The 17945-nt window shown below is 36.5% G+C and overlaps 2 protein-coding genes across 2 annotated transcripts; both read left to right on the forward strand.

The window, feature by feature from the left end:
* Positions 1-1139: 1139 nt before the first annotated feature.
* On the forward strand, positions 1140-6409 carry LOC126707582 (protein trichome birefringence-like 12). The gene is made up of 4 exons (XM_050407298.1): positions 1140-1735; positions 3810-3947; positions 4987-5236; positions 5569-6409. The coding sequence occupies exons 1-4, from the start codon at positions 1239-1241 to the stop codon at positions 5857-5859; spliced, it is 1176 nt and encodes a 391-aa protein (XP_050263255.1). The 5' UTR covers positions 1140-1238; the 3' UTR covers positions 5860-6409.
* A 10401-nt stretch (positions 6410-16810) lies between these two features.
* LOC126704893 (uncharacterized) lies at positions 16811-17647 on the forward strand. Its single transcript, XM_050403883.1, has one exon. It carries the CDS (start codon positions 16811-16813, stop codon positions 17645-17647), a length of 837 nt encoding a protein of 278 aa, XP_050259840.1.
* The last annotated feature ends 298 nt before the right edge of the window (positions 17648-17945 follow it).

The raw sequence follows: 17945 nt of genomic DNA on the forward strand, positions 1-17945 counted from the left end.
CTTACAATAGAATTGTTCTAAAAACTTAAGAGTAGTTTTAATTTACCAAAGAATTTTTTTTATAGTAATTTTCTTATAATTATATATTAGTTGATTTTTTTTTTCAAAAGTGATTTTTTTTTTCTTTCAAAACTATGCAACAATCGCTTATCAAGAGCCTTTTTAACTCAACTTATATCTTCTAGTATTTTTAGTAGAGATTTGCAGGTTTTAAATACCTCCTCTAATAATTCAGGCCAACCCAAAACAACTAGAGGCCTAAGGTGGCCATTTTAAATGGGCCTTTCTATATTTATAATCAACTTAAATATGAATATTTAATCAATATTTTATATTAAAAATTTATCAATAAAAAACTATTATTTTTACAAACTAATACGACTAATTCACTGATTGGTTGAATTTGTTTTAATCCTTAAATTTTCTGGACCTTCTTAGAAGTGGAGAAATAAAATGTATAATATTTGATTTTATACCTTTTTTTTAAATTTAAAGGCCCTTATTCTTACTTTTTAATATGAGCAATTCATTTAGTTGTGATTGAATTGGATTTCTATTAAGCCATAATTTTTTAGACCTAATTTTCTTATATTTAATTATTTAAGGGTCTTTCTCTAGTTGGGAGGCTCTAGGCCATAGCCTAAATGGTGGCCTAGGTTTAGAGTTGGCTTGCCCAACCATCCAATTAAAAGAAAAGAAAAGAAAAAAAAAACACCATGTTTGATTAAGAATTTAATATCTAGTTGTCATAGCTTATTTATGTGGTATTTATTATTAAATATAACTTTTGAAAATTATTTATGTTAAAGATGTAATAAAAAGTTAAAAGCTAGTTTTTTTTTTTTAATTATTTATTTTTTTAGGTTTAGACAAAATACTAAAAGTTAAAAGTTATTGGCCCACATTGAACCCAAATCAAAGTTTGGGCTTTACGATTTAAAAAAACATAAAAAAATTAGAGGCCTTGAGGGACAAGATTGATTGATTTTTTTTAAAAAAAAAGTAAAATTTCAGGGATGAATTTTTTTATTTATTTTATTTTAAAATAATAGGATGAATTTCTAATTTATAATTTATCTTTAACAACAAAACCATAACTATACAACATAACATAATGCACAAACATTCTTTACAACATTTTATGCACATTATAGTCCTGTATTCAGATCCAGCCAATCCCAGTCATCATTTTCAATTCACAGACTCTGTTTCTTTGGGGCCATAGACGATGATCAACGATGCCTCCTAAGCTCATCTCCCACCTCTTCCCATGTCTCATCTTCCTCACTCTCCTCCTCCTCACCTTCTACTTCAATCTCCTCTCTCAAACCCAACCCTCACCACCTTGTAACCTCTTCGAAGGCAAATGGGTCCTCGACCCGACCCGTCAACCTCTCTACAACCACACGTGCCCTTTTCACAGAAACGCATGGAACTGTCTCAAGAGCCAAAGACAAAACATGGGTCTCATCAATTCTTGGAAATGGGTACCCGAATCATGCACTTTGCCCCGGGTTGACCCGACCCGGTTCCTGGGTCTGATGAGGAACAGGAATATTGGGTTTGTTGGGGACTCACTGAATGAGAACTTTTTGGTGTCTTTCTTGTGTGTGCTTAGAGTGGCTGACATGGGTGCCAAGAAGTGGAAGAGGAAAGGTGCTTGGAAAGGTGCTTATTTTCCCAAGTTTAATGTCACTGTGGCCTATCACCGTGCTGTTTTGCTCGCCAAATACAAGTAAGATTTCATTTTTGGAGTGCTTTTGAGCCTTGCATTGTTCAGTGCTTTCAAATTTGGATTAATGTGATAGTATAATGGATCACTAGTAGTTAAAACATATTATTGTATTGCTATTATTATTGCATTGTTCAATGCGTTCAAATTTTGGTTTAATGTGATGGCTATAATGGATCACTAATAGTTGAAACATATTGTTGTATACTTGTATTGCTATTGATATTGCATCGTTCAGTGCTTTGAAATTTTGGTTTAATGTGATGGCTATAATGGATCACTAATAGTTGAAACATATTGTTGTATTGCTGTTGATAAGTAGTGAGATTAATACTAATGGACATGATGAACTTTTTGCAGCATATATATGCGCTTTTTTATAATGAGTAAAAAAGATTTTGCCTTTGGAGTGCTTTTAGAGAGTTTGTTTGTTTTGTTTATCGATTTATTTAATGAAGTGAATTTGCATTAATATGATGGCTATAATGGATCACTATAGTAGGAGAAATACATTGTTGTACTAATGATATTGATATTGTTGTGAAACTAATGCTCATGGACATGTTTATAGATGTAGCAAACATCACTTTGATTGACATGGATTGTTTAAATGCAGGTTTTTATAATGATAAAAAATGGTTCATTCCAGTGTCACATGCATTAGGATTTCATGAATGCATAGGTCACTGTTTTTGTTGATGACTTAGGTTTTAAAAATGGATAGGTATATTAAAATTCTCTAGGTAACAATGTTAAATAATACTAATAAAGAAGAAGATTTATTTTTTGGAGCGCTTTTGAGCTTGCGTTGTGCAATGCTTTCATTTTTGGTTTTGATGTGATGGCTAATGGATCACTAAAATAGCAGAATCATATTTTTGTGCTATTGCTATTGATATTGTAGTGAGATTAATACTAGAGTACATGATGAGATATAGCATATATGTGGGCTTTTATAATGATTAAAAAAGATTCAATTTGCCAGTGTCACTTATATTAGGATTGCATGAATGCATAGTTTACTATTTTTGTTGATGACTTGGGTTTTAAAAATGGATAGGTATGTTAGAATTCTCTAGATAACAATGTTAAATAATGTGCTTTCCTGTTTTCCATTAGTTTCCAAATGGCCTGCTGTGTGATTGATGATGTGTACTGAAAAAGAACTTTCTACATATTTTATTATATGATAATAATGCGGTAAATTTTTTGTGGACTTTCTGAATTAAGTGCTGGCTGTAACAAGAAATCCATGATAAGTTAGATGTATGTTCTTAACTTCCTACTAAAGATTTTAACATATAATATCCCGGTGATATTGACGAAATCAAAATTACAATTGCATCTTGGTTGATCTTTTCTTTTTACTCTCAATAACATATAATATAATGGTGACATGGATGAAATCAAGGCTACACCCTTGTCCTTGATCCCATGATCCCATTATCTTGGGACAAGAAGGTGCAATTGATATAGAGCACTGATCTTTGTTGATCTCTTTTTTGCTTGTTATTACCTTTTCTCCCTTAATTATACAGATAATGCTAGAAGTAAAATTTATTCAAATTTGAGCTTCATTTGTTGCATGTGTGGCTTACTTTATCTAACTTCTAGCTTCATTGCTTGCGTGTGTGGTTAGGTGCTGTGTTGAGTGTGGATTAGATGAGTTTGTTGCTTAGTTCCCCCCCCTCCCCCCACCACCTTTTTTTTTCCCAGTTGTTTATGATTCAATTAAAATTGTTGAGACGATTACAATATAAATATGGGACCTTGTTTTAATAAGTGAAAATTTGTATTAAAAAAAAGAATTAATACACAGGATGATTATAAAACATCCTCCCATCAAGTTACACTAAAAAAATTCATAAGTGCAATGCAGTCCACGTCCAGTAAAGAATCACAATGCAAATTCCAAAAGCATGCAGTCAGTCATATAGAAAGCGGGAGAGGAAAAAGAAAAACCTTTTTAGGGGGTTCCCATGGTGTCCTTGTTTAAAATCTTAGATAAAGATGCATTAAATCTTTTATAATTTTTGAAAAATGGAAACCTTACATGCTCATAACTGATTAAACAAAGGTGGCAGCCAAAACAGTCAACAGTTGGCGATCAAGGTGGACTGAAAGGAATACATCGAGTTGACGTGGATATTCCTGCAGATGATTGGGTCAACATCACTGACTTCTATGATGTCCTTGTTTTCAATACTGGCCATTGGTAATTTCCTTTTGTTTTTGTTAATTCATAGAAGATGTAGTTCACTGGACTATTTTGTTTTATATCTGTATTATAATTGATTTGACGTATCATGTGCATTGATATAAAATAGAAAGTTTGATTTATAATGAAGAGGGTCTTTTGGTCTCTAGTACTTATATTCTTGGCAAGTTCACAACTGGAATCTACTTTATTACCTAGCCAAAAGAAAAAAAGAAAACCTTTACAGTATGATGTTTTGTCATAGTACATGAGCAAGTAATGAAATTACTAATTTTGTCTTGTTTAGCAGCATTGTGCACCAGTATTGTTGTCCTTACTAATTGTTCTTTTCGTGTATATGTTTTTGATATATTCTGAGTCAAACTTCTTGGACCCTTTTGAGCCTCAATATGAATTGTTGTATCCTTGTTAAGCAGGTGTAGCCTAACTTGGTGGTAAACTCAAAGCTTGACATTTAATGTTGGTGTAGCCAAAACCATTTATTTCATATGGCAACCAAATGAAGGCATGACATCAAGTTAGAAATAATTTAATTCATATATCATCAGGCATAAGTATTTTTTCTCCATCTTTAATTATTTAATTCTTCTAACATGTTTACTTGAGGAGTCTACACCAGAAATGAAATAAGATGATTAAAGTCTGTAAAAGGAAGATCTTGGTTTGTCAAATGTAACTGGTAGAAATAATCATATGAATCAAAATGAAATGATCTGGTCCTGGTATGGGGAATTGGGGATAACTTGAAAAGAAAGAAAGAAAAAGAATGAAGCTGGAAGGCAGATGGTAGAGTAGCATTGCTACTAGAATAGGAGTAAAATAGTATAATTTTAATGAGGGGAAAAAAAGAAGAAGTAAAAAGTGGCTAGAAATTTCTCAAGCTGGTATTGTAAACTGCAGTGCTTTCATTTCTTTTTAATTCAAGACACTTAAGCCTTTAATTGGCACCCTTATGAGATGATCTGCAGCTGTGGCAGTGTGGCCTCTTATAAATTGGCAGCTTTCTGAATATTCCTTTTGATTTGGTCTTGAATAGGTGGGGCTATGATAAATTCCCTAAAGAGAGACCTCTTGTATTTTATCATGCTGGGCAACCGATATCTCCTCCCCTCGAGATGCTGGACGGACTTAAACTTGTTCTTGAGAATATGGTCTCCTATATACAAAAAAAAGTTCCAAGCAAGACACTCAAGTTCTGGCGTTTGCAATCACCTAGGCATTTTTATGGTGGTGAGTGGAATCAAAATGGTAGCTGCTTGTTCAATGAGCCACTGAAGGAATCCCAGGTATGAATTGATGATGGTTCTTCACACTTTTGTGCCTTCTTACCAAGATTTTATCTGACAATAACAATATTATCATGGTTTCATATTAAAATCATATTCAATACCTTGTATGTCTTTCAAGTTTTCATCAACTAATATTGGGGTTCTAGACGAAGATTTCAATTTCTTGCCTTGGCTTGAAAAAAAAAAATCAAGATGTACTTTTTAAAGTTAAAATTTGTTAAAATGGGGAAAAAAAAAGTATATATATATATATATACACACAGATGGTTTTTCTTTTCCCCACTCCCCTTTTCCTTTTCTGAGCAGATTAGATACTGATACCTGGGCAGCTTGACTTGTGGTTTGATCCCAGCAACAATGGTGTGAACAAAGAAGCAAGGTATCTGAATCATCTGATTGAAGAAGTTTTGCGAGGCACAGAGATTCAACGGCTTGACCTGACACATTTGAGTGAGTTCAGAGCAGATGCACACCCGGCAATTTGGTTGGGAAAGAAGGATGCAGTGGCAATATGGGGTCAGGACTGCATGCACTGGTGCTTACCTGGTGTCCCTGACACATGGGTTGATATCTTGTCAGAACTGATCCGTTATAGCTTGGAGACAGGGGATGAACATTGAAAAGGGTGCATCAATTTAAAAATTGAAACTGCCAACATTTCCACGCACGAAAGTTGACCAAGATCTAAGAAGTGAGTATCAAGGTCTAAATGAGAAGCTGGAGGCAATGTGAACAGAGATTTGAATGATTTCAGGGCTCTCTGATGGGTAAAAGCCTACTTCTCCTTTTATTTGTGGCAGGAAGTGACAAGATCCCAATGTCGAATTGTAACAAGAAAGTAAAATCTGAGCTCTTACTTCAAATTGCCTTTTGATCTGTCATTTTTTCATAAGGAGGCCTTATTTTTTCACGGGGTGATAGTGAAGGCTTGACATGTCAGACATTTTGAGTGGTTTAATTTTTTTATTTATCATTTTTTATTGCAGTCTGTATTGCTGGTCTGTAATCTAAATTTTATCTATAAATCTCTTGTATAAAGTATAAATAGTTTATCATAGTCACTCTAGGATATTTCTCTTGGAGACAAACTTGTTACTGATGAATCCGAATCATGGATCTGTGCTATTTAAATTTAAAACGAGGAAAGATTCCAGCAGATTTAGTATTGTATGTGAGACACTAAATCTATGACTAAACCAAGCTTTGCATGTTGAACTCTATTGGACTGGCACTGGAATGCAAGGATAAAAGTCACTTTATTTTGGATACAAGATTTTATAAATTATAACTTGTAATTTTCTATAGTAAATTGTTTCTCGCTTGTGGTTTCCATTCTGGTGTCTAATAGCAAGGCATTATTGATTATACACCATGTATGCTGTTGCCTGTTAGGCATTGTCCTAGGAGAATACAGCCAGAAAAATGTCCAAATACATGGCCTGGATTATGCAGACAAGCACTAACCAAACGATCTTTTCCTCTAAGGGAAAAAAAAAAAAAAAAACTCTATTTAAACTGTTTCAATAAAAAATTCTAGTTTTGATAGGGCTGACACTGAAAGTTGAGAAGCTTAGGTGATGTTTGGATTAGGAGAGTTTTGAGTGATATCGTCCTGTTTTCATAACTCATGATCCAAAACTGGTGGGGCCCACGGAAGAGCACTTGTTTGGACTCCATGACTTATGATCCGTGATTTAGTTTTCATCACTCAATTCTCTGATTTTTAAGTTATGAGTTATGGAAACTGAAAGTAATTAAACATACATGGAGGGACCCACAGCCACAACTTTTGACCTTTGACTCTTTTTTTTTAATTCCTTTCTTCTCTTGCGTTCATTCTTCTTCTTCTTCCTTTTTTTTTTTCTTCACTGGTTCGGTCTACAATTCTTCCTTTTTTTCTTTTTCTTTTTTTTTTTTTTTTTTTTTTTTTGGATTTCTGGGTTTCTTCTTCTTCTCCTTTTTTTTTTTTTTTTTCTTTCCTTCTTTCAGGTTTCTGGGTTTTTTTTTTTTTTTTTTTTTTTCGGGTTTCTGGGTTTCTTCTTCTTCTCCTTTTTTTTTTTTCTTTTCTTTCCTTCTTTCAGGTTTCTGGGTTTTTTTTTTTTTTTTTTTTTTTTTTTTTTTTTCGGGTTTCTAGGTTTCTTCTTCTTCACTTTTTTTTTTCTCATTGATTCGGTCTTCAATTCTTCCTTCTTCTTTTTTTTTTTTTTTCTTTTTCTTTCCTTCTTTCGGGTTTTTGGGTTTCTTCTTCTTCTTTTTTTTTTTCACTGATTCAGTCTTCAATTCTTCCTTCTTCTTCTTCTTCTTCTTCTTTTTTTTTTTTTTTTTTTTTCACTGGTTCGGTGAGTTTGGGTACTGGGGGTTGAAGGAAAAAAAAAAAAAAAAAAAGCAAAAGCTGCACAAGGTACATGTATGGGGCCCACAAATAGTTGAAAAATATTGAGTAATGGTGCCAAACGGGGTGGGGTGTTATGAGTGACCATTTTTTAAAACCAAACAAGGCATTAAATACCCCCACGACAACTATTCCGTTTCATTTAATGATGAAGAACTAAACTATCTTTCAACTGAAAAGCCTCAACTGCGTAAAATTCTTTCTCAAATTATGGTATGTTAGGTTACTAAAAAACATATGAACAATTTTCTTAAGAGCCTCCACCTACTAGTATCTCTGTTTTAAAATCCTACACAATTGCTTGCCATGTTTTAGACTCAATCAGCTCAACTGCTATCAAAAGCAACAGTCAATGAACGTGCCTAGCAGAAAAGCATTAGACAGCTTCTGTAGTTCACCAATTGAAGGCTGGTGCACATCTCAACAAGGTTATCCTAAGAAAACACTAGAGGGCAGTTGATGGTAAACCTGACAATGTCACTTTGTAACATGTTCTGCAAAGATGCTTGCAAAAAAAAAAACAGAAGCTACTTTGGTTTGGAGAAGAATTATGGAGAGAATCCTATTTCTGATGTTCTTCAAAGAGCTTCCTCATCAAAGTTGAACTCTCTCTCAAAAATCTCATTTTGACCTTCTCATTCATGAAAAAGTTGTTTCTTGACTGCTTAATCAATGTCTTATGTTGCATTCTCAGCTCATAAATATGTGTTTCTTTGTTTCATTTTTATGTTAATCATACAATGCCCATGAAACAACTCTCTATGTCATAACTTCACCATTTCTTTGTCTTTTCACGGGCATCCCTTTAATGCCTTTTTCTCTTTATCTTATAGATAATTAATACACAATTATTAAAAATTAATATATACATTTACTTTATTGCTTAATTAAATGAAATAATATGTTGATATAAATACAAACAAAGAGAACTAATATATGTATATATATATATATATTGATTATCAATTGGAGGTTGACGACATACATGCACTAATATACATAATTGAAATCTACGAGAAAGTAGACTATAAAATTTGAACACAAATTTAAAAAAAAAAAAAAAAAAAACCCATAGCTTCATGAATTTGTTTTGTCTCAGAAGTGTTGAAAACCGGTTGTTACCCTCTGTTATATTAGTCATGAACAGCTTTTTCTATATCACCATCAATTCATCACGCCCATTCAATGTATTGATCACATCCTTGAACTCTAGAGGTAGGATGGGTGGCGGGTTTGGATCCACAATCGCTTTCTTGATTAGCATCGAGCACTGCTTCTTTTTCTTGGCTTACAAACCCAAACCCCAATCTTGAACCGAAAAAGCAGAGCCCAAGACCTTTTCTTGCCCAACCATTGCCCTCTGTTTCTTAGTTTCCAATTCCAAAATCCAATCTTGATCATCCACATCTCCAATTCTTGGTCTCTTTTGAACAGCAACGCTCTTGACCTGGGTAAAGATTGGCTTCTTGAGAGCCTTCTCTTGTATCAATCTTGCAAACTAGTCAAATTTCTCTATTTCTACAGATGCAACCTCAACCAAGGCGTCAAAAGAGGACCAAATGGGAGCAACAGTATTAGCATGACCCTCCATATCATGAATTATGAGTGTGGCAGAGCAGGAGTGAGGAGGCTTTTTGGGTGGGATTATTTTCAACCGTTTGATCTTGTGGGGCTTTGGATTTTCACTAAGATCAGAACCCACATCCAAATGGGGTTTAGCGTTAGCAAGAAGATCTGGCAGAAACCCATAATCCCTCTTCCTTTTGAGATTCAAAATTGGAATGTGGGGATCAGAGTGGGATTGAGATTGGGGTTTAGAATTAGATACAAAGTTTGATCTTCTTCTATAGGCACCCCAAATGGGTTTGAAATTATACCCAGATCTGAACCTGGATTGGGAGTCGATGAACGGAATTCTGAGCAAAATTTTAGACACCAAAATTTCTTTTTTCTCCATCTCCAGAGAGAGAGAGAGAGAGAGAAAAAAGGAAATTTGATTGACAAAGAGAAAGAAAGAAGAGACACAGAGGGAGAGAGGGTTTGTTGAATGAATTATGGGTGTTAGTGAGAAGCAAGAAAATGTAAAACGGGGGATCGTCGTATATATATGATTATGGGGGCTGAGGCCGGTGGCACTCTGTGAGAGTAACGGCTAGTTGAGTTTGAATGAAAAGGGTTGCGTTGGGTTCAAGTCCATCCCAGTTTCTCCAACTCTGAGTCTCAGAAAACAAAACAGAGGGAGTTTTATTTATAAATTCAAAAATCCAAACCCTAAAAACTAACGGTTAGTTGGTATTTGGGAAGTGCTTCTCACTACTCTCAGCCTATTAAACTCGGTTTCTTTAGTTCTCATTGAGTTTTCTAAATGAAAACACTTTTCTTTTTCTTACCCATTTTACCCCTCTTTTTTACTTTTATTTCTCATACTTGCCCTCTCCCTTCCTGACATTCTTTTTATCTTTTCATTTTATCAATTCAAATATTAATTTTGTTTATTTAAATAATTAAAAATCAGGAGAAAATCAGGAGAAATTAAAAAAAAAAAAAAAAGATTGTAATTTGAATTCCAATTGTAATCTAATTTTGTGCCATGTGTTTTATCTAAGTTTTTTAAATTTTTTTTTCTAAATGAGTTAATGTTGTACAAAAGACAAAGAGTTTAATATAAATAAATCATTAAAACTCAATTAAAAAAGAGTAAACTCGTCCATATCCACAAAAAAAGGAGTCTAACTCATGTATAAATCTATGACTTATAAAATGCATATCTTTTACATTAGGTATAATTTGAACTTATATATAAGTGTAATTGTGATTGTTTTTTATTCTATCATGCATATGCACAAGTTATACACTAGTATATAGTAATTAAAGCCAGAGTTGAGAAAAAATCCAATTAGATTCTAAATTGGATTACAATTGTTGACTAATTTTGTGCTATGTGTCCTATCTAAGTTTTTAAAATTTTTGTTCTAAGTGAGTTAATATTATGGCAATTATGCAAAAGATGAAGAGTGTAATATAAATAAACCATCAAAAACCCAATAAACCAAAAAAAAAAGTAAAAATAGTAAACTCATGTGTATATTCCCCAAAAAAAAAATGGTAAAACCTATTTATGACTTAAAAAATGTGTAACTTTTATATCAAGTATAACTTGAACCCATATATGTATATAATTATGATTGTTTTTAATTGTACTGTGCATATGCACGAGTTATATATTGGTTTGTATAATAATAAAAAGAAAAATTAATAAATGATGGTGATTGTTTTAAGGTTTAATTTTTTGAGAAATGCTAACGAGTGCTTTTAGGACACTGGTTAATAATCCATTTAAAGAAATTTTTTATGGGAAATAAAAAAAAAGTAATTAATATTTTGACAGCTTTTTTTCATTTTCCATTAAAATGGTATCAAAACTTTCCTAAAATGGTTTATTAATGAGTGCCCTAAGGGCACTCGTTAGCATGACCCTAATTTTTTTTAAGAAGGGGGTTTATTAATTTTGATTCTATGGTTTTATCACTTAATAACTCATTTAGCACAAAAAATTATCAGAATTAAATTGGACTCCTTGATTTTCGTAATGTAAGTAAATAGTTGCAGAAAATTTAAGAAATTATATAGGACATATGGCATAAAATTATACTCCAATTTTAGATTTAATTTGATTCTCTCCCACCTTTGGTTATATATATGATTATTATTCATTAAATTTTATCTTATAAAGAGAAAGAATAATATTTTGGATAACAAACTTTAAAACTCTCTCTCTCTCTCTCTCTCAATTAGATTTTTGTTCTCGTTGAGATACTATCTTGTTAAATACTTGAATAATATTATTCAGTTATTGCTGAAAACTTGTTTGATTTGAAGAGATAAATTTATTTGTAATTTCAATTTTTAATTATATTTATATTAATGAGACAAGTTTTATTAAAAAAATTGTAATAGTTGTAAGGCAAATTATAATGAAGTAAAATTTTACAAGGTGGAGCCCCAATGAGAGGGGATGGAGTAAGGAAGTTTTCCATGTCATACAGGATGAGGATGAGGTAAGACAAAATTATGTGAAATAGGAGTGAAGATTCCATCTTTTGGGCCTGCCCTTCCTCGTTGTCATTCCTAATTGCATTGGTTCTTTTAACTCACTAATCACTATTAAGACTAGCTAGAGAAAATATCTTCTGCACCAAGCTTATGCACCCACTCTCTCACTAACAAGTGGATCCCACATGCATATGAAAATTTTGCAGTTTAGCCATCATTTTTTCCTGTTTTTGCAGCTTCATGTCCAAGAGTGGCCGAATACACAGGTTTGATCGCCTTTAAGAAACTGATCATAACAACAATAGTTCCTCGTGGTGGACTGACTATTAAGGAGGCAAGTCTGGATTTGTAGTATTTTCTCTTGCAAACAGATGAGTCATAATTTAGTTTGATTTACAACTCTTCTCAGACTAAGCATTCCATATTTGCCTTTTCTTAGAGAATTTTCTCGTTCTTGGAAGCAGGCTTGGTGTACTACCACTTGAGCTTAAGAAGCTGCTCTAGTTATCGTTGTCTTGTCAGTGGCATTAACTCCATTGCTCAATGATGTTGGAAGAAGGGCTGCTGAATTTATTATGGACAACTTTGATGCGGAGAATGTATATATGTTACTACCGAAGGCCTCAGCAAATGGTTTAATAAACATAGAAATCGTGTTAGTGTTAAAATGTCTATTTTACACCCTCACCACGTTCAGAAACTTAGAAAGAAGTCACCATTTTAGTTCAAAAAACTGGGTGTATACTATGTGTGTGTGCGCGCGCAATAGACATTTAATGTATCTTGATTCTTGTCAATGATCAGTTTCTTATTGTCCCCATTACGGTCTAACTACTATGGCCGACGAACTAGAAGCTTTATGGCAAAAGTTAACTTTCACAGAGGAGGAAGATGAGAGCTTAATGCTGGGAAACAGCTGCACTAAGGCAGCAACAGAAAGAGGCAAATATTGCCTGGTCATGAGAGTGCTTTCTCGCAGATGCATTATTCTTGACGCGTTAAGAAAGAACTTGAGAATGCTCTGGAAACCAAAAAGAAATGTTAAGGTTTCAGAGATAGAGGAGGATTTATTTCTTGTGGAGTTTGACGATGAGAGAGACAAAAGGAAAGTTCTAGATATGTGTCTGTGGAATTATGAGAAAAATCTGGTACTCTTACAGGAATTTGAAGGCGACAAGGTTCCTAAAGACCTAGTGCTGAAGTGGTCTCCTCTTTGGGTGCAGATCCATAACCTACCTCTTAAAAGTAGCACAAGGGAGACTGGTTTGGTTATTGGTGCCAGTCTCGGCGAGTCCTTGAGGTGGATGTAATGGAGTTTGGAGTCTAGTGGAGTAAATATCTCCGAGTCCGAGTAAAAATAGATATTTCAAGGAAGCTGATTAGGGGGAAAAGGATTTCCATCGAGGAAGGTACGGCAAGGCGGGTCAACTTTAAGTACGAGCGTTTGCCCAACTTTTGCTACTGTTGTGGCATGTTAGACCATGACCTGAAGGACTGTTTGGTTAGAAAGGAGAATGGTATTATTCCAGCCATTGAAGACCTTCAATACGGCGCTTGGATGAGAGGTGAACCTATGAGGAAAGCAGGAGGGGACTCCACCAATTCGAGAAACAAGGAGAGGTCGGAAAACAGAGGAAGTGCAGAACCTAACAGAGGAATGAGGACGGCAAAGGAACCTCATGTGCCGCCGGGGACCTCGTTAGTCGGGGTGACGTCAAGGTCAAACCTTTTGGGCTTGGGAGACCGTAACATAGAACATACAACAAGGGAACTAGACAAGTTAGAAAGTAAATCTGAGAATTATCAGGGGAATGGAAAGAACGATTTGTGTGAGGAAATCCCAGAAAGTTGTATGATTGTTTTGGGAAAGGGGGATGCAGACGTGGTGCAGTGTCCAATTAACAAAGGCGAAAGTATGTACTGGGAGAAAGCGACCCATCAGGAGGAAAGTCCAAGGTTCGAATTTGCTTTGGCGCCAAACTTTAAGACAAGCGAAAATAAACAAATGGACTGTTCTGAGGTGGGCCCGATGGCAATGTGTTGTGATAAGGAGATAGGCTGGGTTGCTGAAAAGCTGGGCCCAAGCAGCAGTCACTGGAAGAGGATTGAAAGAACGGGCAAAGCTAAGGAGAAAGTGGTTGATGCACGCCCAATAAAGCTAAAACGGGAGGGCCCAACCCCTATAGATGAACTAGACACAAACGTCATTGATCTGAAACGCAGGAAAGGGAAGACTTAGGTCTTAAAAACCCCAAAAGGGGAAAACGTATCGGATGGCAGAGAGGCGGTGGCTGCGAGGCAGCACCGTCGAGCTCAATGAGCTTACTCGCTTGGAACTGCCGGGGATTGGGATCAACCTCGGTCGTTCGTATCCTCATTGATGAGGTGAAGGCAAACGATCCGACCCTTGTCTTCCTAGTGGAGACAAAAGCGAGTATGAGCAAAATGAAAGGGCTTCAATGTAAGCTTGATCTAACCCAAGGAATCATTATGCCATGCGATGGACGAAGCGGCGGTCTGGCCCTACTGTGGAAAGAAGGAACGAATGTGGAGTTTAAGAGTTGCTCTCACTCGCATATTGATGTGGTGATTCACAAAGGGGGAGGGAAACCACCATGGCGAGCAACAAGATTTTACGGCCATCTCGATACAGGTATGAGACACACTTCCTGGAAACTTCTCGAAGCTTTACGTAATCAGTGTGAGTTACCTTGGATTGTGTTTGGGGATTTCAATGAAATCACCCATTTGGATGAGAAAATTGGCTAGCTTGAGCGGGACTTTTGGCAAATTGAAGGATTTAGGAATTGTTTGTCTAAGTGCGGGCTCACCGATCTGGCTTTTGTAGGGCTGCGTTTCACATGGTGCAATGGCCGTGAGGGGGAGCAAAGAACTCTTATACAGCTGGACCGAATGGTTGCCAATGAGAAATGGTTGGAGTTATATCCTGAAGCCAAGGTCTATCACAGTTCGATGTCGACATTGGACCATTGTCTTCTATCTTTATGGCTAAGGAAAAGACAGCCTTCAAGACCAATAAAGAAACGGTTCTTCTTTAAGGCAATGTGGACTAGAGACGAGCGGTGTAGAGGGGTGATAGAATCAGCATGGGACCCGTTGAATGGGAACCCAAAGGTTTCGTTTCAGGATAGATTAAAGCAATGCCAATCTCAGCTCCAGACTTGGAATCGGAGGGTCTTTAGCAATGTTAACAGAGAGCTGAAATTGAAGCAAAGGCACCTTTAACATTTGGAATCCTTGAACCAACTCCATGAAACAGCAAAGGAAATCCAAGCACTTAAGAGGGAAATTAATGAGATTCTTTTCAGGGAGGAAATCATGTGAAAACAGAGGTCGAGAGCACTCTGGATAAAAAGCGGGGACCGGAATACGAAATTTTTTCATGCAACAGCTAACCAGAGGCATAGAAAAAACAGGATTGAAGGGTTGCAGGATGGTGATGGTTGGTGGAAAGACGAGCCTGAGGATGTAGAAAAGATAATCCTAAATTACTTCTCGAACATTTTTAGCACTGACCACCCCGAGGACTTTGAGGCTAGCCTAAGTGCAGTGAACAGTCAAGTATCCAATGAGATGAATGATTTCCTTCTCAGGGAGTTCAAGGAAGATGAGGTTTGGAGCGCTCTAAAGTAAATGCATCCCACTAAATCCCCCGGCCTGGACGGTATGTCACCAATCTTTTTTCAAAAAATATTGGGATGTGGTTGGCTCTAGTGTAATTAACTGTGTTATCCAGACCCTCAAAACTAGTATCATGTCTGGTGGTCTCAACAATACTTATATTTGTTTGATCCCAAAAGTAAAATGCCCCCAAGAAATAACTGAGTTTAGACCTATCAGCTTATGCATTGTGGTATATAAAATTGTATCAAAAGTGTTGTGCTTTTGTTCCAGGGAGGCAGATTACCGACAACGTTCTAGTTGCTTCGAAACTATGCACCGCATAGACCAGAGGAGGAAAGGAAAAAAGGGTTTGATGGCTATCAAATTAGACATGAGCAAGGCGTATGATTGGGTTGAATGGTCCTTCTTGGAGGGGATGATGCGAAAAATGGGTTTCCATGAGAAATGGATCTCCTTAATGATGATGTGCGTGACGACAGTGTGTTACTCGATCCTCATCAATGGTGAGCCAAAGGGCACAATAAGACCCTCAAGAGGTATTAGACAAGGGGATCCAATTTCCCCCTGTCCTTTTCTCCTTTGTGCGGAAGGATTATTGGCAATGTTTAGAAGGGAAGAATTGCAGGGTGGAAAGGAAAGCTCCTGTATTCTGCAGGGCGGGAAATCCTAATTAAGGCTATTGCTCAAGCAACTCCCACTTATACCATGAGTTGTTTCCGGCTCCCGGACTCTTTATGCAAAGAATTGAATTCCATGGTTAGTGGTTTTTGGTGGGGTCAAAGAAATAAAGAGAAAAAGATGGTGTGGGTAGCATGGGAAAAATTGTGCACTCCAAAAGTAGAAGGGGGTATGGGGTTCAAGGACCTCAAGGCATTTAATCTTGCTTTGTTGGCTAAGCAAGGTTGGAGAATTCTCACTAATCCAAACTCTCTCAGCCATAAAGTCCTCAAAGCAAAATATTTTGCCGAAAGCAACTTTATGGAAGCTCAGCTTGGACACAAACCGTCGTACACCTGGAGAAGTCTGATGGCTGCTAAGGAGGTGATTGGCAAAGGTCTGCGTTGGAACATTGGTAATGGTAGAAAAGTCAATATTTGGGCTGACAAGTGGATCCCAATTCCTGAATCTTTCAAAATCAGTAGCCCTCGCCCCCCTGACACGTCATGTGAACTAGTTGCTAGCCTAATAAACTCTTAAACAGGTGGCTGGGATATCCCAACGGTGAAGGAAATTTTCATCCCTCATGACGTGGAGGCGATACTAAGCATTCCAATCAGCCCATACCTACCGGATGACTCGCAGATTTGGGCTTGGACCCAGAACGAAAACTTCACTGTAAGAAGTGCTTATCATGTAGCTCGTAAATGGTTGCTGGAAGGCCATAATAAAGCTGACAGGAGAAGTACATCAAACAGCAAAAAGATGAGTGAGCTGTGGGGTCCATTTGGGGATTGCAATGTCAAAATAGAGTAAAACAATTTATGTGGAGGGCACGTAAAAGTATTCTTCCAACAAATTACAACCTCAAACTCAGAAAAGTGGCCACAGAGGATAAATGTGTAGTTTATGGCAAACCTGAGTCTTCGGGTCACATTCTTTGGGATTGCGTGTTTGCAGCTAACGTTTGGAAGGAAACTAGGCTCAATCTCCCAAAGTTTCAGAACCCCCAGCGTGACTTTATTGATGTGGTTTGGAGGTTGAGAGATGTTCAAAGTGAGGTGGATTGGGAAATCTTTGCTACCATGGCTTGGTGCCTTTGGAAAAACAGGAATTCAGTCAAGTACGAAGGGAAGGGAAAACCAACAAAGGCAATAGCAAGGGAGGCAAAAACTGTGGTTGAGGAATTCCATATGTTTAACTCCACAATGAGTCAGGAATCCAATTCCAGGAGACATTACTGGACACCTCCTTTGTCCGGTTGGTACAAGGTTAATGTCGACGAAGCAGTATTCAAGGAGATCAATAGCTGTGGCATTGGAGTTGTGATTAGGAATGATAAGGGTCAGTTGATGAGGGCCATGAGCAAAAAACTTGAACTACCCTTGGGTGCGCTGGAAGTTGAAGCAAAGGCGGTGGAAGAAGGTGTCATGTTGGCAAAGGATCTCGATCTTAGCCACATCATCATTGAGGGAGATGCTCAGACGGTTATGTCAGCCCTCGCAGGCCATACATCTCCTCCAAGCACAATTCAAAACATCATTGCAAGAGCAAGACAATGGACCTTAAACTTCTCTGCGTGGAAAGCAACCCATGTTCGAAGAAATTGTAACCAAGCAGCTCATTTGATGGCAAGAAATGGTTTATATCTGAGAGTGTAATATGGGTGGAGGATACTCCCCCAGTTATTGAGACTCAAATTGCTTTTGATGTAAGATGGTTGGCTAGTTGCCCAGGTTAATGAAATTATGCACAAGTTCACTATCCAAAAAGAAAAAAAAGTACTAGTCTTTATTCGAGTGGGGAAAAAAATCCCTCATTCCGCTATAGGATTTTTTCTCTTTGTTCTCTATAATTTTGGCCATACTACGTGATGGGCGCATTGAATGATACTGTGCATTCTAATATTCTATGGACACGTTTGGAAACACTGGCCTTATAAGAGCTACTAATTTGAAC

Source organism: Quercus robur, chromosome 11 (genome assembly GCF_932294415.1).
Source record: "Quercus robur chromosome 11, dhQueRobu3.1, whole genome shotgun sequence".
NCBI classification, from domain to species: domain Eukaryota; kingdom Viridiplantae; phylum Streptophyta; class Magnoliopsida; order Fagales; family Fagaceae; genus Quercus; species Quercus robur.

Coding starts and splice junctions, on each gene's coding strand:
- LOC126707582 (XM_050407298.1), top strand. CDS start 1,239: ATGCCTCCTAAGCTCATCTCCCACCTCTTCCCATGTCTCATCTTCCTC. Junction 1,736..3,809: donor GTTTTGCTCGCCAAATACAA/GTAAGATTTCAT, acceptor GATTAAACAAAG/GTGGCAGCCAAAACAGTCAA. Junction 3,948..4,986: donor GTTTTCAATACTGGCCATTG/GTAATTTCCTTT, acceptor GGTCTTGAATAG/GTGGGGCTATGATAAATTCC.
- LOC126704893 (XM_050403883.1), top strand. CDS start 16,811: ATGTGGAGGGCACGTAAAAGTATTCTTCCAACAAATTACAACCTCAAA.